General features: G+C 48.7%; 1 protein-coding gene across 1 annotated transcript in view; it reads left to right on the top strand.

The window, feature by feature from the left end:
- Positions 1–4490: 4490 nt before the first annotated feature.
- Positions 4491–21662, top strand: part of CCDC149 (coiled-coil domain containing 149) — a 95330-nt gene continuing 78158 nt past the window's right edge. The window contains exon 1 of the mRNA XM_037530779.2: positions 4491–4566. Coding sequence (XP_037386676.1) covers positions 4519–4566 — 48 coding nt within the window. The 5' untranslated portion in view covers positions 4491–4518. The remainder of the gene's footprint in view (positions 4567–21662) is intronic.

Raw genomic sequence — 21662 nt, 5'->3', positions numbered from 1 at the left:
GGCGGGGGTTAGCTTCTCCCCTCTCCCCACCCCCCCCCCACCCCCAGCAACCAGGTTTCTCTGTTCTCCTGACACTCTTGATTTCCTGCCTTTCATAGGCGCCCAGGGGCCTGCGTCTCCCTCTGCCTCCTGTCCTTTCTCATCTGCTCCAGCTCATAATCCTTTCCCCCTGACATCTTTGCTCTGGTCTCCCTTCTCTGAACCATTCCATCTGCTGAAGGTGCTGCCCCTCTGTCCTGAAATGCCCCAGCCAATCATACCCATTCCCACACCCCCTCAGGATGACAATTGGGGGCCCCTGGCCTGCCAGACTGTCATCTGCCCCACGGAGTCATTTGGAGCTCCTCCACACGGTTCAGCAGGGAGTGGAACTTCCTTCCACCCCCTGCTGCCCGGCTGATTGGCAGCCAGCAGGGTTGGGAGGGGGGTGCAGAGGGGAGCAGCGAGCAACTGATTGTTGGCTGCTGGGCAGGGAGGGCTCAGCAGAGGCTGAGACTGAGCCCAGGCACTCAGGGGGCTAAGAGGCTGAGGATGCTCTGAGTCAGGAACCTGGGCAGAATCCCAGGACTGTGTCTGTCTGCTGCCTTCCCGCCTCCCCATAGGGAAATGACAGAGGAGGCCCTTTGCAGAATATCCCCAGGTAGGGGGAGAAGGGGAAGAAAGGAAGGCTGAGATATTACAGATTTGAGTCCAGTGACTCAGGTCCCAGGGCTCTGCAGGAGGCCTGGATACCATGTGCACTGAGATCAGCAGTCCCTTGCCCTTAGCAAACAAGCATGTGGAGGACCTGTCAAAATAACCTTCCTTGAGAAGAGCAAGAATTGGGGACCTATATTTTATAGAGAGATAGGCAAATATTAGTATACACACACACACACAGAGCTGACATATCTACATCTATATTTGTATCTATCTGTCTATCTACCTAGCAGTTGATATTATAAACAGCAGTCATTGTGAATTATTTTCTTCCCAGGCTCATCAGCCTGGGTCTCTGAGTTCGGGCAGTGTTTGGGGACAGGTGTGGCCATGAATATTGCCCCAATTGCATCAAGTTCAGAGAAAAATCAAGCTAAAAAATCTCAACTGGAGATTTATTTAGTTTCCTTTAATATCTCTTACATTTTTGCTTGGGCAGCTAGAATTTGAACTGAAAATACTGTCTGGACAAGTTCTATCAAAAGCTTTAAGGCTTCCCCATGTGTCTGGGGCCATGGGGACTTGGCCAGATTCATCTAGCAAGTCAGTAGAGAAATCATCACAGGAGGCTTAGGTTTCTAAGGGTGAGTTTGAGACCTCCTTGCCGTCCCAATCTCTCCAGAGATTGTTAGGTTTTGTCTTTATCAGTATCTGCTGCTGGTTCAACTTCTCAGATTAAGCTATTTTGGAGTTTCCACATCTAATACCCTCTCAAACTTTTAAAAGTGAAAAACATCACTCGAAGCATAGAAACACTTTCTTCTAACACTATGTGCTCATATAAATAAATAAATAAATAAATAAATAAATAAATAAATAAATAAATAAACCTCACCCTGGGGCTAGGAATATATCGGGGAAAATTGGGTCCCTGGAGATTCTTCAGAGAGCTGAGGGGATGTGAGATGCAGGCTGACACCTGTGTTCCCATCTGTGCGCCAAGATGGCAGATTTAAGACCGAAGCACCTGGTTTTAAAGTGGCCCTATGCAATTGGACTATCAGGTGGGATATTTAATAGACTGCTTTTATAAGAGGTAAGGATGGTTGGTGAGTAGTTTTATATGTTTTTGTTTGAGAAAAGTTAACCACAATATAATTAGCTTTGTTTTTGTCAGCCTGGACTGCGGCTGATGAGGTGTCTAGAGGCCTTCTGGCATAGGTGCCTAAAAGCTTAAAGTGCACTTAATTATTATTATTACTCAATGTCAGGCTACTTAAATGAAAAGAGATAAAAAAGAATCGCTTGCAGCTACATTGCCTTGGTTTGTGATTTCATTACATCTCAAAAGCTAAACAGGTTCTAGTTGCCACTTGGGTGTGAAAGCTCTAAGGAAAACCCAAGAGACTGGAGTTTCAGCTGAGATGAAAGTTTCCCCATATGCTGGGGAGCTAGGAACTTGATACCCTTTGATTTTCCTCCCCATTTTTATTCTTAAATACCTTAACAACGGGCTGACTTATTCCAGGGAAGGAAAGCCAACAGATGAAGGGGGTCACACAGAGCTGTCTTAAATGTGCAGAATCTCTAATGTGAAGATTGTTGACTCCCACAGCTCATTGGTTGTCTGTCCTGCTGCCTTCCTGAAATGCCAAGGAAGTTTCCAAAGCAGCAGCAGCAGCACTGAAAGCCTCACTAACCACGGTAACTGGAAGAAGAGGGCTGCTTTCCCACCTGAATGCCAGCCCAGGGCACGGCATAGACCAGGAGGCAGCAGGAGGCAGATGGGCCAGGTTATGCCACTCTTCTTCCTACCGTCTATTTCATCGACAGGTCAGAACAAAACCAGATGGTTCGCCAGAGGGCAATATATTGGCAGACAGTACCTTGCTTTTTAGCATGAGACATTGGGCTGTTAAGAACAAGTGCTTGGCGTTGAATTAACCCTAGACATTCAGCTCAGAGATGACCTTCTTTCTGCTTCCTTGGAATAAAGAGAATGGGTTAGGTGACCCAGCCTGGTCAAGAGACCAGAAGCCTTAGCTGCATTCTGATCCCTTTATTTTCTCTTCTTACTCCCTACAGTCTTAGTTTGCAAAACCCCCAGGACAGGGTGCACAGTCTGCATTTCTTTTGAATATCCCCAGGGTAAATACAGCATTTGCACACCACAGGCACTAAGGAAATGAGCTGACTTGTAGACTGGCTCCTTCTTGTAGCCCCTGACTTGCCAGAATATGTTGTAGAAAAAAGACCTCTGTGGTCTTGACCCAGGACCTGTGACCCTTTAAAGGCTGCAGGCAGAGGTCAGGCACCCACCTAAGCCGGTGATCTGTTAACGAAGAGCAAAACACTTAGTGGCTTAAAGTAACAGTTTATTTGGCACGTGATCTGTAGGTCAGCAAATTGGGTCTATCTCAGCTGAGTAGTTCTGCTCGTCTCAGCTGGACCCATGCATGCATCTATGGCCAATGGCCTCAATTATTAGTTGCTTGCTGGCGTGAGTCTGTCATCATGCAGCAAGCTAAGCTATGGAGGTGATCACAGGTTCCCAAGAGCTCAAGCAGGATCAACTTTACCTAACACTAGTGCTTTACAAACCTCTTTGCACAGCACATTTGTCAACACAGCATTGGCCAAAGTCAGTCACATGGTTGGGTCCAGTGTCAAATTCACAGACAATGGCTGAGAAATGGGCAGGAATTCATTGACGTCATATTTGCAAACTCTGCCCCACGTGGCCATAGAATGCAGTATTTCCAACTCCCAGCTGTGAGACTTCATTCTTGGGTTTCCAAGATGCTGGAGAGAGCCTCTTGGAGCCAGAAGTCCAAGTGTACCTGTTTCTCCACTGTGCAGGCCTCCCTTTTCTTATCTGATAAGGAGGTTAATAACACCCATCTCACAGGGGTGATCCAGGATCAGAAGGGGTGGTGGTGGAATAACACGTGCATGCATCTAGGCTGTGATGTGTCCAAGACTGTAAAATGGGTTCCCAAACCACCTTGCAAAGACTGGTGTGAAATTCACCTGTTCCCTGCAATTCTCTTGCAGTCCTTCCTCTTGGATAAGGGCTCAGTTTGATGCCCATGCACCCACTCTCTTTAGAATTTAATATTTTACTTCCATTTTCTTTAAAAATTTTATTTTCTTTATATATTACATCGTTCCTGTACAACTTTTATATTTGCTTTCTGTGCATGCCAGCTGACAATTTCCGACGTAAACATAAACCCCCGTTAGGAGCTTTAAAAACCCTGTTAAGCAGATAACTCGTGGTGCGTCCATTCCGCTTTCAGTACCAATTTGCAGAGCACCTACTGTGCGCCAGGCCTGCGCCCCACGCTCAGCAGAGGAAGCATTCTAGTTGCGGGAGTCGCACGGTGGCTGGATGTGGGGGTTTACCCTGTGGGAGGCGGGAAGACACGGAGGTGTCAGCCAAACCTGCGTCCCTCCCCAAAAGCGCGCGCTGAGGTCGGGCGCAAGCCGCGGGCCGGGCGCCCAGGCGCGTCCCCTGGGGAGGTGGGCGCAGCTGCAGGCGGGGGCCTGGGGCCCTGGAGACTGCGGGGTGGGGCTCCGGGGCTGCGCCGCGCGGGGTGCGCGGGATGCGCGGGGTCCCGGGGCGCGCGGGGTCCCGGGGCGCGCGGGGCGCGCGGGGTCCCGGGGCGCGGCTGCCGCGGTGCGCTGGGCGGGCCGGGCCCCCGGGCCGCGGCTGCGGGCGGCTCCTCCTCCCTTTCCTCCCGCCGAGGCTGACGCTGAGTCAACGGCGCGGGCGGCCGCGGGAGGCGGCGCGCGGCGGCGCGGGGGGGCCCGGCGCTGCGGCGGGAGGCGGCGGTGAGGGCGGCGTCCCGGAGGCGGCCGCGCCTGCAGAGGGAGGCCATGAACGGCGACCGGACCGAGAGCGACTGGCAGGGGCTGGTGAGCGAGGTGAGGCCCAGGCGCCGGCCGGGCAGGACGGGCCGGGCCGGGCCGAGCGGCCGCCGGCCCCGGGGCCTCGCCCCCGCCCCCGCCCGCGCCCGCGCCCGCGCCCGGGGGACCCCCGCGCCGGGCCCCTCCGCGCCCCCCGCGCCCCGCGCCCCCGCCTTCGGGGCTCGGCCGCGGGGAGGGCCCCGGGCAGGGCTCGGCCGCGCGCGGAGCGGGGAGCGCAGGGGGCGGCGCGGGGCGCCGGGAGCAGACGCCGAAGCCCCACCTGCCCTCCCGGCCGCGCAGCTCCCGAGCCAAGCGATTGGCCGCCCGAGCGCGAGCGGAAAGGTGATGCCAGCGGGGAAATCCGGCCCCGGGGTGACACCCGGGCCCGCTGGCATCACCCGCCGCGGGGGCTGGGGCGCGGGGCCGCGGGGGCCTCCTGCGCCTCGGTTGGTTCCCACGTCCGACTCGTGCCCACGTGCTCCTGCGGGCATACTGTGTGTCAGGCCACGGGGACATTGACTGAGCGAAACGCAGGTGCAGACATTACTAGATTGTGGAAACAGAGGCCCCACACCCCTCTCTCTCCCCGAGCTATTTTGTCATGAACAGGCTTGGGGATCCCCTCTTGGACTCCTGGGCTTTTCCTCTTTAGTACAACCTAAAAGTTTTCTGGCCTGGGAGGGACTGCCCGGCTTCTCCAGGCGAGAGGTGGCCCGGAGCGTGAGTGGTTTCGCAGGCCCCATTTGCTGGGGTCCTTGCCATGTTACCTTGCCGTGCTGACCTTCTGGGGCAGATCTCCCACTCTCCCTCCTGGGAACTACTCCCAACCCCCAAGGCCAGCCTGGAGCTTCTTTTTTTGTATTCCTGTCCACACAGTGCAGGGTGTGTTGGTTTGTCCCTGCCTTGCCTTGTGGGTGTTGGAAGGAAAGTCTGTACAGTATTTCCCCTCCCAGCATTTTCTGGGTCTCCAGCCTAGTCTGATGATAGTGCCGAAGGCCCAGTGTGTGCACAACATTCAAACTCTGAAAAGGAGTAAGTTAGCATAGTTCAGTTCAGCCTGTTGAATTGGTCTAAGAGCTGAAAGCTTTTTCTCCTTACTGTCCCAATTATGATTATGATATACTCGATTGCAGTTTATCCCCTTCTCTAATTGTCAGGCTTTCTGCCAAGGGACAGGTCCCCTGGGGATGCTTTCTTGGTCTATCAGGAATCATACTCGGTAGTCAAGGAGACTGGAGGTGGGTCTCCACGAAAGTCTAGCGTTAGGCTCTGAAATAGCAGCAGAACCTTTATAGCCTCAGTCAGGGTCCTTGTTGAATGTCTGCTAGGAGTCAGGTGTACTCCTCGGCGCTTGCAACTCAGTGCAGACAAAGAAAGACGATCTGCCCTCAAAGAATTCTGGAAGCATTTGGTGTGGTTGGCAGTGAAAGTCACACAAGCCACAAGGGATTGCTATAGAATGTCACAGAGAGGGTGGAGTAGTGAAGGGAGGAAGTGCCAGGGCCACCAATGTGATGTCCCTGGAGTGTGGTTCTTGCTCAACTTGCCTTGTCGCCCCATGGTCTTGTAAGCTGTCTTTTTTTTTTTTTTTTAAGATTTATTTATTTATTTATACAAGCTCTGGGTATAGTCAGGAACCAGAGTGGGGAACAGAACAGGCAGACTGATGAAGTACACTGCTGAGGGGAGCAGCAGGAGGCAGGAGAGGTGTGTCGCGCCATGTGGGACCCTTGCTGGCGGCCGGGGATCGAACCGGCGTTGCAGAGGCTGCGGGCAGCTTCGCAGCCCTGTGCTCAACTGCTGCGCTACCAGGGGAGGCCCAGGCTGTGTTTTTTATGTGGTTCTTTATTCCCAGTGCCTCCAAGGTAGGTGTGTGGTAAGCTGATCAAGTAAGTCCAGATCCTGAAATGGTCTTTTAGGAGTTGTCTGGCCAACCCTGCTTAGCTTCTGTAGAGGGATACCTTTTAGTCTTCTAGCGGCAAATGAAAATTTGTTCACAGACATTCCAAATTCACTCAAGGCCTAGAATGTGGAAAGCACCAGCTAAGGACTGTGGGGACATGGAAGTGAATACAAGCTGCTCCCCCCTATAGTAACAGCCAATGGCTACTTCTCAAGTCTTTCCTTGATGTTGAGCCTTTTACGCATGCTCAGTCTCATGGCAGTATAAGGTAGGAATTATTTCTTACTTTAAAGATAAGGACACTGGCTCAGACACACCAAGTGACTTGCTTAGAGCCTCACTGCTAGAGGGTCAGAATTTGAACTCTGGTCTGTCTTGCTCCAGAGCTGAGGGTCCCTAGGCCACACTTTGTATTTTCATCCTCGGTTCATCTGCCTGTATCTTCCACTAAGTGACAGATTGGGGGGGGAGGGTGGAGGAGGTCATGTCTTATTCATCTTTGAACCTCAGCACCTGCAACAGTGTTTCTGAGTATGATCTACTTGCTCCAGATCATTTAGGGAGCAGAGAGTCACTGCTTTTTTTAGGGAAATGCAAGTTTCTGGGTCTCTCCCCATATCTACTACTGTAGGGGGTTGAATTGTGTCCCTCTCCCCAAAGTCCTGAGTCCTGGCTGCAAATGTGATCTCATTTGGAAATAATGTCTTTGTAGATATAATCAAATTCAGATCTCGAGGGGATCATTCTGGACGTAGGGAGGACCCTAAATCTTGTGAGTGGTGTCCTTATAAGAGACAGTAAAGACAGATTTGAGATGCAGCTGCAAGGGACACGGCTATGGGAAGGCAGAGACACTGAGAGGAAGGCCATATGAAGATGAGAGAAATTGGAGTTGGACAGCAATGGGCCAGGAAATACCAGGGTGGCCACCGGAAGTTGGAGTAGGCATGGAAGATTCTGCTTCAGAGCCTGCAGAAGGAACCAGTCCTATTGACACCTTGAGTTTGAACTTCTGGCCTCTACAATTAGGAGAGAACCAATTTCTGTGTTTAAGCTGCCCGCTCTGTTATGGCAGCCACGGGACACAAATACACCCAAAAGAGCCTGCGGGGTGGGGTAGCTCCTAAGTCTGCCTCCATCTGGGCTGCCCAGGTGGCTCTCCTGTCCTCTGGCGTCACCTGGCCAGGTTCTGTGGCTGTGGACTGGGTCTGATATGGAGAAGTTGTCTGGAACCCAGCAAGCAGTATTCAAGGAAGCATGGGATTGGTACAGTGATTTTGGAAGCCCAGAAGGCAACTGACCTGCACGTTTTCACCTACTCACATCTGTTTCTGCAGGAGGTCAGGGGAGGGTTCTGCTCCCTTGCTGGTTCCACTCCTGTCCCTTCCTGTCCAGAGCACCCTGTGCTCTTTCAATCTGTGTGCTCCCTCAGAGCACCTCTAGGAAGCAGTTTTCATTTAAAATGATGGTACGGAGATCAGTTTTATTTTCGTATTTCTAATATAACAAGCTGAAATCACAGCCTTTGCTCAGGCCTTGATGTAAACATGGCCATCCATGTACAAGAAGCTTGACTGGGGCCATGTGGGTCAGCTCCCTGGACAGGGATTGAACTCATGCCACAGTGGCTGATGATAGCTTGATAGTACTAATACTTAACCCCTGCACCACCAGGGAGGGCCTCCAATAAGTTTCTATTTTTAAGATAAAAATCCTGGCCCTCTCTCAGCCTGCTGTCCTATGATAAGCCATCCTGAATTCAGTGTCACTGTTTGAATTTGGCTAATTCATTAGCTAGTGATCAATTTCCTTTTCCTTGAGTGTGCTGCGTGCAGTGGCTGGGAGGCAGGGAGAAGACAGTTAACCTTGGGCCTCTGCTCAAAGTAGAACCAGCACCATTTGAAAGAGAGAAGTTCGTAGGCACACAGAGTATGACTCTGTGGTTAGGGGTGTGGTTGTAGGTCTCAGTTATTGACTGAGATTTGGGGGTAAGTCTGGGCTCTCTCTGTTGTGGCAAATGACCCAAAACCCAACCCAAAGTGGGTCAGCCCAGAGGGAACTACAGGGCTGATGTCATGGTTTGAATTGTGTCCTCCAAAAGGTACGTTCAAGGTCTAATCCTCCTGGTAGTTGCAAATGTGCTTTATTTGGAAAGAGAGTCTTTGCAGTTGTTATCAAGCTAAGAGGAAGTCATCTGAGGGGGCTCCTAGTTCAATGATAATATTCTTCTACAAAGATATTTGGACCCAGAAATGTATGAAGGGAAGACAGCGTGAAGGCACAGAGGAAAGAAGGTATTTGTTGGCAGCGGAGATTGCAGAGAAGCGACTGTGAGCCAGTGAAGACCAAAGAGGGTGGGCAGCCAGCAGCAGCTGAAAGAGCCATGGCTAGAGAGCGCTGCCCTGCTCACACCATGATTTATGGACTTGCAACCTCCAGGATTAGCAGAGAATTAATTTCTGTTGTTTCAAATTACCCAATTATGGCAATTAGTTAAGACAGCTCTACAAACAAATACAACATAATATAAATTGTATCGTTCCAAAAGAGGGGTGGCTTTGGGCACAGCTGCATTTAGCACCCAAACCAATGCTTTCTGTTCATCAGCTGCTTGTTCCTGGCTTCAGTCTTACCTTCCTATCCTTTCAAGTCCAGAGGGAAGACAGAAACTCAGTAGAGACCATAAAACACAGGAGTCACTCTATTTGAATCCACATAGGTCACTCTAATGCCCTGGAAGAAACTGCCCAGGGTGGAAAAACCTAACTATCTTAGGTCAGAACTGGACACGGAGCCTGCTCAGACCTGTGGATGGAGGGTGGGTTGGGACAGTAGGGGCTGTTTTCCAGAAGGGTGAATGGGTGTTGAGGGACTCACTGCACCATGCAACTTCTCTGAATCTTGTTTTCGTCCTTCAGTGGGGTAATACAGTAGTTATCTCATAGGTACTAGATTTGTAAGGGTCAAGTGAAATCCTCCCTCTTAGTATTCAGCCCTCTGCTTGGCAAGAAGTACAGTGAGGATGGACCTTAGGAGGACCTTAGGATGGCACAAGCTTGCATGTTCAGGAAATGAAACCTCATTATTTTCCTACAGCACCTTAATTCCTATACAAATTTCCATTGTAAGGGTGGCAGAAGCGTAACCTGAATTGGAATCCTGTCTCTCCCTTTTCCTGAACTTGTATTTAAGTTCTAGGGGTTTATGTGGAGCGTGGCCATCAGCAGGGCTGGGGGGTTGGGTGTGCGTGTGATCTGCGCTCTTTTCATTTAGCTGCACTTGGCTCATTTCAGCCTAGTGGCTGCCATTGTCACTACAGGCCACTGCTCTGTCTTCCCTTGCTACGCCCTCCAGTCCCCTTCAGCCCATTGGGCTGTCTATACCTTACTCATGAGTGAATTCACTTTGGGTGAATGAAGAGTAAGTTGATGTATTGCTTCTTCACTCCTCTGGGCTCAGGGGGGCTTTGCTTTCCTTCCCAGAATGGGAAGGGTCCCTGAACCAATCTGGGGTGCATTGGAAGTGGTGCCTGGGAATCCCTCCTGAGCTATGTGGAGGTTTTGGAAACTTGTGTAAATGTACCACATACCACCAGGCTGGATCCAGGGAACTTGGGATTATTTTTTACTTCCTAAGAAAGATGTATTTCTTTTCTTTTCTTTTTTTTTTTTAAAGATTTATTTATTTATTTATACAAGCCCTGGGTACAGTCAGAAGCGCGGGAGGGTGAGAGAATTCACCAGAGCCAGAGTGGGGAACAGAGCAGGCAGACTGACGGAGGACACTGCTGAGGGAAGCAGCAGGCGCTGCAGGAGAGGTCTGCGCGCCATGTGGGACCTTCGCCGGTGGCCGGGGATTGAACTGGCGCTGCAGAGGCTGCGGGGAGCTTCGCAGCCCAGGGTTCAGCCACTGTGCCACTGGGGAGGCCAGAAAGATGTATTTCTTAAAGACTAGTGCACTATAAAGAAGATACTTACCCCCAAATATATTGTTTTACATTAGGTCTCTTTCATGTCATAATGTGGTGACTGGGGCTGCGTGGGCAGAGTAGCTGGTAATAGAGAGGCACAGAATGTGTTTCTAGCTGGAATACATGTTGATAAAATCCAGTGATCCCTTGGTATCTAAGGGGATTAGTTCCAGGACTCCATGCAGAAACCAAAATTCACCCCCTGCAGTAAAACCAGTGGATACTGGGCACAGAGTGTACTTGCTATACATTTGTTTCTACTGGACTTAATATTCTCTGAACTGCCACCATCCACAAGCCATTGCACCAGGCATTGGGATTACAAAGACAAATCTGGTAACTTGGCCAGGAATCAGGGCAAGACAAGTTAAGGTGAGCACCAATAATCTGGTCTTTTCTCTTACCATCAGCATCCCCAGTTACTCCTATTGCACCTAAATTGTACCACTTACATGGTTTTCTAACTAACCTTTGACTTGTCTGTCTCTTCACTAAACCCAGACGATCTTAAACTTCTTGAGGGCAGCTGTAGATGATTCGTTGGTGACCTGAGCACTGGCACCGTATCTCCTTTGTAGGCACCCAGTGAATGTAGAGTATATGAATGCTTGGGTGTTGGAATGAGAGGTGATGAGGGTCTCCAGCATCAGTGGGGACAAAGGAAAAGGAGAAAGATTTTAAAGGAGGAACTCTACACAACTTCAGGACCAACTGGATTGGGAAGATGGAGTAACATGAGTCCAAGTAGACCCCTGATGGTGGCTGGAACGTGGTGGTACTGGGTATGCCAGAGGTTTGGGGGAGTGACTGAATCTTGGTGAGATGAGGACAAGTTCCCTTTAGAACTCTGCATTGTTCAAAGTTTCCTGGGAGTACTTGAACTCTTGCAAGGCCAGCTTAGTGCTTACTGGGAACATTTTTGATGAGCAGCTATCTTCATAGTGGCAGGCTAATTTCAGAGTAAGTTTATTAAAATTAGCATGTGGGGGAAAGTGAGCACAACTGCTATTTTTAACTAATGGGATTCATGTTCTCCCCTGTGCAGGGAAATTCGCATATGTGCTTCTAAAATTGACAATTTCTACTCTTATTATGTTAAAAAATTAATTTAGTGACTTTCACATTGAATAAAATACACTGGTTGAAGATTCGAAAAGGACTTTTGCTAGTCCCTGAATGAAAATGACCAGAGTAAAAGACATTTCTTATCCACTGCTTGGTTTTTCACAGTAGAACCATACTGGGCTCTGAGTCCCTCCTGACTGAGGCTTTGCTTCCTTGAGAGTCTGCACCCCTCTCTGGTTCTTCAGGTAAAATGGTGCCAGTAATGGGGGATACCTGGCCCCCAAGAAACATAAAACTTGGGTTGATTTCTTTGCTTTGAATTTTTCCCATTTTCATTTCACTTCATCTAGTTTATTCTGTTTGCATTGTCTGATGACATTTTATTGTGACAAACTTCATTATTTCAGGAGAGCAGGTCTTTTTCAAGCTGGCCTACCCTCTTTACAACTAGTCTATTAGAGATGTGAGAAGTGGAACAATTCCACTAGGTCCTCTGATTCAGAAACCTGCCAGGGTAATCAAGCTGACCTTGGCCTGTCCCTCTGGTTTCATGTCTCATTTTCTCCCCTCATAAATTGGCTGCTCCAGCCAAACTGACCTGTCATGCATCCTGGCTCCCACCTTCTTCTCACATCCTGACCTCATCAGGTGGCCATCCCCTGCTTCCCTGACCACAGCCCATACCCATCCTTCAAGGTGAAGGAGAAACCTGCATCCCTCATAAAATCACATGACCACCCAAGCTTGAAGTGAGCAGTTCATCTTGTCACCTGCTGCAGCTTAGGTCCCACCCCACTCACGGCACTTACATCTTCCAGGGAAAGTAAGGGACCTACTCGAGGAGGTGAATCCCTGGAAAAGGGACTGTGACCACCTGTGTTGGGGTGGGAGACAGGAATCCCAGAATGCTGAGCTCCATGCTGTGGCTCTAGAGGTACAGGACCTGAGTGAGGACCCAGATGTGCATCACAGAACTGGCCTAGTTCTGGCCCGTTTGCAGGGTCCCCACTTTGATGTCATATACTCATTTATGAAAAGAGACTTATGAACATGCTTGCCCACCCACAGCTTCATGAATGGCAGATCTGAAGGTTGCGGAGGGGGTAGAGTCATCACATCAAGATGGGTTCATCACTGTGCTGGGTTGGTTGGTTGGTTGGGATAAAGGAGAAATGAAGGACAGCCTGACATCTCAATGGAACAGGTTGCCAGCAGAGGAAAAGGTCAACATCCCATATACCAGATGCATAAAGCACTACTATAAAGCCTCGTTCTTAGGACAATCTCAAGGATTGTACAGTCAGTGGTGATAGAGAATGGTGGCGAGGCCACTACACTGGGACATACATGGTGATAGTGCTCTGCAGACTGAGGGAAAGTGAATTTAGATTGAGGGATGAGGGTAGCACTTGGGCCCAGAAGGGTGGGCAGGATTCCAGCAAGTGGAGATGCAAAGGAATGGTGTTGTTCTGGGCAGAAGGCGTGTAGACAGCAAAGGGGCAGAGGTGGTAAGACAAGGGCCTGTTTTGAAATCCCAGATTGTCTGGCGTCTGATTAGTAACACAGAGTGGGGCATCAAGTGTTTTTTAGGCAGATCTTGAATAATATGCTGTGTGAGTGCTGGGATCCTGAGTGTGGCCTTCATTCTGGAGGTGACTGGTGGCCTTTTGAGCAGGGGAGAAGTTGCCTGGATGTGTTGGGAAGGTCACTATTTGCCAGGAGTATATGGGAGCAGCTGAGTGGGGATGGAAGTTGAGCAGGACACAGGGACCCATCTTACCTGAACCTATACCTCTGCCCCCTTTGCCTCATCTACTCTGCCTGCCTGGGTCTGCTCTCCACCCTCCTTGCTCCTGAAAATGCTTTTGCTAAGGCCGCCCAGGACAAGTCTATTTCCACACCAAGTGGCCTATCTGTAGGCATCAGCCTACTTGATACCTGGCAGATTCAGACACTCTTGCCCTTATCCTGGGCTTTCACATCCCTCCCCGTGGCCATGGCCATGTCCCCCATGTCCTAAACAGGATTCATCCCTGCTTCCCTCTTCCCTGTCTCTCTCCCCTTCTCCCACCCTCCGCCCCCTCTCCTCGATTCATGACACCCCATGGAGTCTTCCTTGATTCTTTGCAACTTGCGCACTCCCTCCAATCTAATCAATTTTCTGCTTTCAAACAAGTTCATCAATAAACGCTCTGTGGCTCCATCCTTCTATGGCCCAGGTGCTCATCCACTGTCCTCAGAACATCCACCAAGATGGTCTTTCCACCATGCAGTCACTAGAACTGTCATCTCAGTCACTGGCATGATCAGCCACCCCTTTGTTTAAAGCTCTCCGATGAATTTCTAGGGTCTGCAGAGTGAAAGCCAGACCCTCAGTTGGCCTCCAAGAGCCCTACTCCCTCTTTTTTTATTTTAAAGATTAAGAGAAATCTCTCTCTCTCTTTTTTTAATTAATAAATTTATTTATGCAAGCACTGGGTACAGTCAGAAGCGCAGGAGGGTGAGAGAATTCACCAGAGCCAGAGAGGGGAACAGAGCAGGCAGACTGACGAAATACACTGCTCAGGGGAGCAGCAGGCGCGGCAGGAGAGGTCTGTGCGCCATGTGGGACCCTCACCAGCTGGCCAGGGATCGAACTGGCGCTGTAGAGGCTGCAGGCAGCTTCGCAGCTCAGCACTCAACCGCTGCGCCACCAGGGGAGGCCCCCTGCTCCCTCCTGATCTCCAGTTACTCCTCTCTACCTCATATGTTTGCCACCTCCCCTACTCTTCATACACTTCCTGTTACCTGATCACTCCCTGCTCTGAGTTATTCTGAAGTCTTTGCTTATGTCTAAAGGTGCCCTCCTGTTTATACTCTAAAGCCCAGCTCAAATGCCCCTTCCTACACTTTGGCTCTCTACTTCCTTTGGGTCTCCAGGGCTTGGGAAGTGGATGGAATATTTCAGTTGGGGAGGTGGCTTGGGGGGATAGTTGGCAGCATAAGAACACAAGGTATGATGGAGTTCCCGAGGCTAGGAGACCCTTAGAGGTTGTTGGTTACCGATGTCAAGCACAATGCCAGACACATGATATTTAGCAGGTGTTCGTTGAAGGAAAGAAAGGAGAAAGGGGGAGAGAATAAAGACGGAAAGACAGTTCACCTTGCCGTTTCCAGCATTCTCTGAAGTCAGCCCTGTCCACCGGCTGGTGAGCCCCGCTTCCAGCATCCCCTCCACGCAATCATGACCTTGAAAGGACTGGGAGTGAGTGTCCACATGGCCCCAGCACATGCCTGGTGTCTTGTCCAGCTTCCTGGTGTCCTGGCCGGCCTCCTGGCTCAGGCCGCAGTGAGTTACATAAGTCATCAGGCTCTGCCACCGTCGCTACATGGTCTGGAGCAAATCTCCTGCCTTCTCCAGACCCCAATTTCTCTGGACTTCACGCTCTGAGGGTAGCAATACCTACCTGCGTCTGTCACTGAGGACAAAGTGAGACGATGTATGTCGAAGTGTGTTTTAAAATCCCGGCCCTGTAGAGGTGAGGTCCTGCGGGGCATCAGGAAAACCCTTCCCAGGGCTTCAGAGATGCTTCTGCAGAAGGAGGTGATGTGTCAGTTGCAGGCTGTCAACTCCGTGCCATTGAAAATTCATATTGAGGGGGTGCAGATTGCAGACCCCCCGGCCAAGCAATATTGGAGGTGGCAGGGATGGGACTCCCTTTTCCTAACCAGTTCCAATTTGCTTTTTAATTGCTGCAGCCTGGTGAGCCCTGTCAGGGTTGATCTGTAACCTTTTCCTCTTCCAACAATCCTCAGCCTTGCCAGGCCTTCCAGCCCCGTGCAGGCCAGCCTACCGATCCCCCAGTACCGTCCTTTTCTGAGGTGGCTTCTGTGCTTCCCCCCTTGACTTTCTGACTTTGTACCTTTCTTACTGCGCTCTCCCCTCCCACCCCTGCCACCCCAATCTCCTGCCCGAGTTACTCAACCCCTCCCTTCTCATTGGCTTGGAGCATCTCCGGCCGCTCTACTTTCTTACCTCCTTAGGTGGAGTTTTGAATACGCTGACATCAGTGCTTAGGAAAAGACCCAGCCCTTATGGAAAAAGACTAACCACCTCCCCTCACCCCCACCTTCTTATATCTTTCTCAGCCTGCCTGCTCCTGCACCTCTTTCACTTTCCATTCATTCACCACCCCCCACCCCCCACCTCACTGCCTGATCCGGTCTGGAAAGGGAACTCCCACCTCTCCCTTCCCTGCTGGAAGACCCCACGGTTCCTATTGACACAAACTCGGTTGTCATCCCAGACCGGTCTTACTATTGCCCAGACCACAAGTTCCAGGCTTATTTCATATTTCTCCTTCTCACACGTCCCATGCACCTGCAGACAGGACTGCTGCTGCTTCTCTGCCCGGAGCCTGTTTCCACCTCCTGCCTTTGCCAGGCACCCTCTGCCTGGGACTGCAGTTCTCGCCCTTGTCCGCCCTCCCCTTTCAAGCCCCGGTTCCCACCACCTTCCTTCCAAAGCACTCTTGCTTCTGCAGACCTGCTGCACATTGGCAGCCCCTTCAACCAGCCTCCTTCATTGGAAATCTTGCACAGGCCTGGCCTCCAGCCTGGAGTTACCCAGAGGAGGAAAGGGCCGATTCACAATTTCCTCTCTCACTGTGGCCAGCACAAAGTTCTGGGAGTGGTGAACAGCTCTCACAGAGATGACAGACCTGTGAAGGGCTCAGTTAATACTTGAATTGGAAAGGTGACTGAATTAAAGCAAGGGTATCTTTTTAATTTTTTTCAGAATAATGTTCTCTTCTGCTGCTTCCCCCAAAGCCCCTTGCATCCATTTGCTCTTACAGACTTTCTGACTTTCAAAACATAGATTGTGATCATTTTACAGTGGTAAGTCAAAGCACCATTTTAATAAGCTCTAAGGGGATTTATGAACTTCCTAGAAGTCTGTTCGCTCCCTCCCGCTCCCTGTACTTCCTTTTCCTTCCTTTCTTCCAAACTGAAATTTTACTGTATCTGATACATTGCTTGGAAATTGTCAGGCAGAAGCCATGGGTGGGAAATCGTTTGGTTAATAAGAGCTGCTTTCTGAGACAGGCTCTGACCTGTGTGATAGTGTGTTGAGCTCATGCGAGCCCTCAGCTGGGCTGTGGACTGGAGTCAGAGCTTGCTCCAAGCTTGATGCTCATGGAGAGAAATTGTCCTACCTCTATGGTTCCTCTGGTCATCTTCTCTCCATGAGAAATAATAAATAAAAACAATTCCTTACAGTGGTCTTATGTCCACTGGTAAATGTAAGAGATTTACTGTGTCCCAAACACTCCTAAAAGTTGGGGCGCAGCATCCGGTAGGATGTTACTCCTTCCTATACATCCCCTTATCTCATCTGTCTATTAGAATAAGACAGGGGGTGGAGTCCTCACTTCACAAAGGAAGAAATGGAAATTCAGAGGTACTCAGAGGTACTCAGAAGTTCAGTGGGCTTCGTAAATCGCCTGGCAAGAAGCAAGTGTACGGGGTTGGCATTTTAACGTCAGGTCAGATGTTATTCCCCACTGGCACCTTGGGTTTAGACCCTCCTCACCCTCCCATCGGCGGAGCTAGAGCTGCGTCCAAGAACTTGAGCTGACAAAGACCCAGACCTCAACATAGGTGAGCAGGAGAGTGACACTGGCTTCAGGAGCCCCGCAGATGTGATACTCTCTCAGAGCGGCAGCCAGGATGCCAGGCAGAGGGTGACCCAACCTGGTCTTTGCAGAGGCGCCAAGGACATGAGAAAACCTAACCCGTCCCGAATTTACCTTCCTGCTCTCTCTGCTTCTCCACTATTCTAAGAAACTCTGGCAACGGCAGGGGTCCTGCCCTCAATGGTCTGAATCTCTGAATGAGGAAAGGTTGGGGAAGCAAAGCTACTGGCTGAAGCATTAACCTAGAAAGGATACCAGCATGAGTCACAGTGCATTTCACTTTAAATCTTCAAGTAATGTGAACTCACTGCACCCCCCCAAATTAGAAACCACAAGTACATTTGAAAGTCTATAATCCCAACATCTAATGCTGACTGCTGTTAATATTTTATTGTATTAGCTTGCAGAAATCTCCCCCATGCCTCTTCTAAAAACGAGCTTCTATCACATGCTATTTTATTCTTTTTCTGAATTGAGGCTGACGTCTGTACACTGAATGCGCGATGCAGTTTTACATGTGACAAACCTCCAGACCAAGATAGCAAACACTTCCCGCTCCCAGAAGACTTTTCCCTGCAACAGGACCTCCGCACATAACCGTTTTTCTGACTTCTGTGCTGGATGCTATTTTTATAATCTTTTTCCTGCTCAGCAATAAGTAATGGACAGCTTCCCTGTCGCTAACTCACATGAATAGCAACAGCATCATGATCATCCACATCAGTCTCGGCAGCAACACAGGATTCCAGAGTACTGACAGTCTAGCCGTTGGCTGGCCTTGAGCCTCTGTCCCAGGAAGCCCGGACACCTGATATCTGGGCTTCTGCTTAGCTCTGAAACAGGCTGGAGGGTCGGTGACTTCAAGAATTTTCTATTTGTATGTTTGCTTGCTTGTTTGTTTTTGCAAGGTCTGCTTGTGCCTCCCCTGGCCCCTGTGGTTTCTCTGAATACATGTATGTTATGTTGAAAGTCCTAATCACCACCCATGTGGGTGTTAGAAAGGACACCTTGGACCCTTGTGTGCGGCGGGTGTGAAGGTTTATAGGGGAGAACAGATTCTAAGGTGCTTATTCATCCCACTCCTCAATTTCTCTTAAAAAATTCATTTTTAAAAGAGGAGAGAAAATCATTGGACAATTTAAACACCTGGGTTTAAAGAGCGATTCTTTGCAGATGGCATTGGTAAGCAAGGCAAAGGGCTGTTTTGATGAGTAGCATCAACTGTGAGAACTCCAACATGATGGAGAAGAATCCCACCTGTCTCTCCGAGGCTCTTCCCAGCACTGACGGCTACGCCGTGATCACGGAGGCAGAAATGAGGCATACTGGGGTACCCGCCCTGATTTAGCCTCTCCAGGCTTCGCTTCTAAACACCTGGCTACCTCTTAGTATGAGCCCTGATCTGGTTGTTGCTACCATTCCCCAGATTTTTAGCACTCACAGCTGTAAAGTTCTATTGAACAATGTAGGTTTGTATAGAAACAATATTCTTACACTGTTTCCATTCATTGCTCTTATATTTCAGGCGCAAAAGCAGCATTTGACATAGAAGGTTCAGTTTAAGCACATACAGGAAGGGAAAAGGAAACATTTTAGCACTTTATACCAAGGGAGTTCTATCCTGGAACTATATATAGAGGTATGCCCTTTCATTTAGTCTTCACAACAGTCTTGGGGGTGCTAGAGCTACCCAGGGTTGTAGCTGTGCTCAGCATGGCTAAGAGATGCCAAGTATGGTGAGGACACGTGGGAGTAACACAAGGCCTGGGATTTGAACCCAGGCTTGTTTGATTCCAAAGCTTGTGTTTCCCGCTCTCGCCCACAGCCTCACCCAAGTAATGAATGAATGTGTGAATGAACCAACCAATCTCATACAGTGAAGTACTTATTTTTAGGAAGTGTATGTTTTGAATTATGAAGTTGGAGGGAAATATTTCACTTAAACCCTAACTTATTAATCCACTCATCTGTTGTTGGGCACTTAGACTGTTTCCATAACGTAGCTATTGTAAATAGAGCTACGATGAACATAGGAGTGCATATAGCCCTTGAATTAGTGTTTTGGCATCTTTGGGTAGAGATCTAGGAGTGGAATTGCTGGGTCATATGGTAAGTCTATTTTAAATATTTTGAGGCACCTCCAGACGGTTTTCCAGAGGGCCTGCACTCCCAGGGACCAGTGTGCACATGTTCCTTTTTCTCCACATGTTGACCAACACTTGTGTGTCTGGTCTCTTTCAATGAGTCTTTCTCATGGGAATGAGGTGGCACCTCGTTCTGGTTTTGATTTGCATTCCCCCGATAATAAGTAATCTTGAACAATTTCTCATGTGCCTGTTGACCATCTCTATGTCTTCTTTGGAGAAGTGTCGATTTGGTTATTCTGCCCATTTTTTGACTGGATTTTTTTTTTCATTTTGAAAAGTTGTAGTAATTCTTTGTAGATCTTGGATATTAACCCCTTTTCAGATATATTATGGGCAAATATTTGTTCCCATTTACTCTCGTGTCTTTTTAACGATAGTTTCTTTTGCCATGCAGAAGCTTTTCAGTCTGATGTATTGTTTGTTTATCTTTTGTTTATCTTTGTTTGTTACCCTCTCTATTGGAGTCAAGTCCCCAAAGACAGCCAGGAAGCCAATGCCATAGCGTATTTTACCTATGTTTTCTTCTATATATTTTTTTATTGGTTTCAGGTCTTACATCCAAATCTTTAGTCCATTTTGAGTTACTTTTTGTGAAAGTAGTGAGAGAGTAGTCTAGTTTGTTCTTTTGCTTAAAGCCCAAGTTTTCCAAATACCGTTTATTGGAGAGGCTTCCCTTTCTCAGTTGTATACTTTGGCTCCTTTGCTATAGATTAACTGACCATGTAAGTGTGGGTTCATTTCTGGGCTCTCAATTCTATTCCACTAATCATTGTGTCTCTTTTTATTCCAATACCATATTTCTTTGATTATTATTGTTTTGTCGTGTAGTTTGATGTCTAGGCATGTGATACCTTCATTCTTCTCTTTTGCCAGAGTTGTTTTAACTATTTGAGTTCTTTGGTGGTTCCATATGAATTTCAGTAATGTTCTATTTATTTGAAGAACACCATTGTAACTTAGAAGGATATGGATTGTGCTGGGTCTACATGTTCCTTTGGGTAAGATGGCCATCTAATAATAACAACAGTGGTTTAAATAAGATGGAATTATCTGTATTTCTCTCAAGTACAATATATTTGTAGGTAGGTAGTTTAGGGGGAATATGCAGCTTGTAGTTTGTCAGATACCCAGGTACCTCCCCTTTCTATGGTCTTCCATTCTGTCCCAAGAGTGAAGTTTCCCAGTTTGTGAACCAATATGTTGCAGGAAGGAAGTAGAATGAAGGAAGAGTGTTCCCTTTCCTTTAAGGGAACTTCCCCGAAGTCCCATAGGAGGCTTCTGCTCCCATCTTACTGGCCAGCACTTTCCTTGTATGTCAGGGATCATAATAGTACCTGCCCCATAGGTTTCATTGTGAGGAGCAAATGATCTAGTGTGTGTGAAGTGCCTGGAACAGTGCCTGGCACACAGTGAGTGGTAGAGGAGGGGCTGTCATTGGTGTTTGGACTGGTGCTATTATGGTAATATCTGAAATTTGGGCCCATTAGCCTTGATGGATCTTCCCCCAGAGACTTTTTTAGCTACTTTAGCTACACAATGTGGACAGCAACCAGTCCTGGGGCCATTCCTAAAATTGATGATGATAAGATGGCCTCTCAGTGTCAACCACTTATTTAGTTACTGGACTAAATATCTTGTTTTATCATTCCCTTAACCTTCTCACAAACCACATGAAGTAGATACTATCATGGTCCTCATTTTATAGTTCAGGGGTCTTAGACCAGCAATAGAAGGATTAATTTGCTCAAGTTCTTCAACTTCAGGGCAGGAATTAGAATCCCAGAAAGTCTGATCTCCAAGCTCAGGGTCTTCCTTGGAGAGGCTTCCCTTCCTCAGTTGTATACTTTGGCTCTGCCCTCCCTCTGTATCCTTTACTCTCTCCGCCTCTGACCTTTCATTGTCTTTTGGAATAGTCAGACGGCTCCTATGTTTAGCAATTCATTTTAATTTTATCATCTGTAGTGATTCTACTTTTCATTGAACTTTCCTAACTGAAATATAAATGGCCTGCCACACCTTGACATTACCTGCGTTGGCGATGTCTGTGTTCTTCTCCAATGGAATCTTTGAAGTGTCAGGTCTTGTGTCCGTTTTTGGAGAACAATAAAATGGAGTGACCTATTTTATTGTCATTTAATGGTCTCCCAGTGAATGGTGAGGTCAGAGGTGGTAGGGGACACATTGTTCAGGAAATCAAGGGAAAGTATTGGCTTGTGGTGCATTGGTGATATGTAGCCAATAAGGATTTTCCCATCTTCCTTGAAAGCCATAATTAATTCAGGTCACCCATGGGAGCCTTTTGCTGACATGATCAACCCATTTGCAGTTAATACCCAGAGAAGCAAACCTGGACA

This window comes from Talpa occidentalis, unplaced genomic scaffold, assembly GCF_014898055.3.
Source record: "Talpa occidentalis isolate TD23 unplaced genomic scaffold, MPIMG_talOcc4v2.1 talOcc4.6, whole genome shotgun sequence".
NCBI classification, from domain to species: Eukaryota; Metazoa; Chordata; class Mammalia; order Eulipotyphla; family Talpidae; genus Talpa; species Talpa occidentalis.
This window is presented reverse-complemented; position numbering and strand designations above follow the sequence as displayed.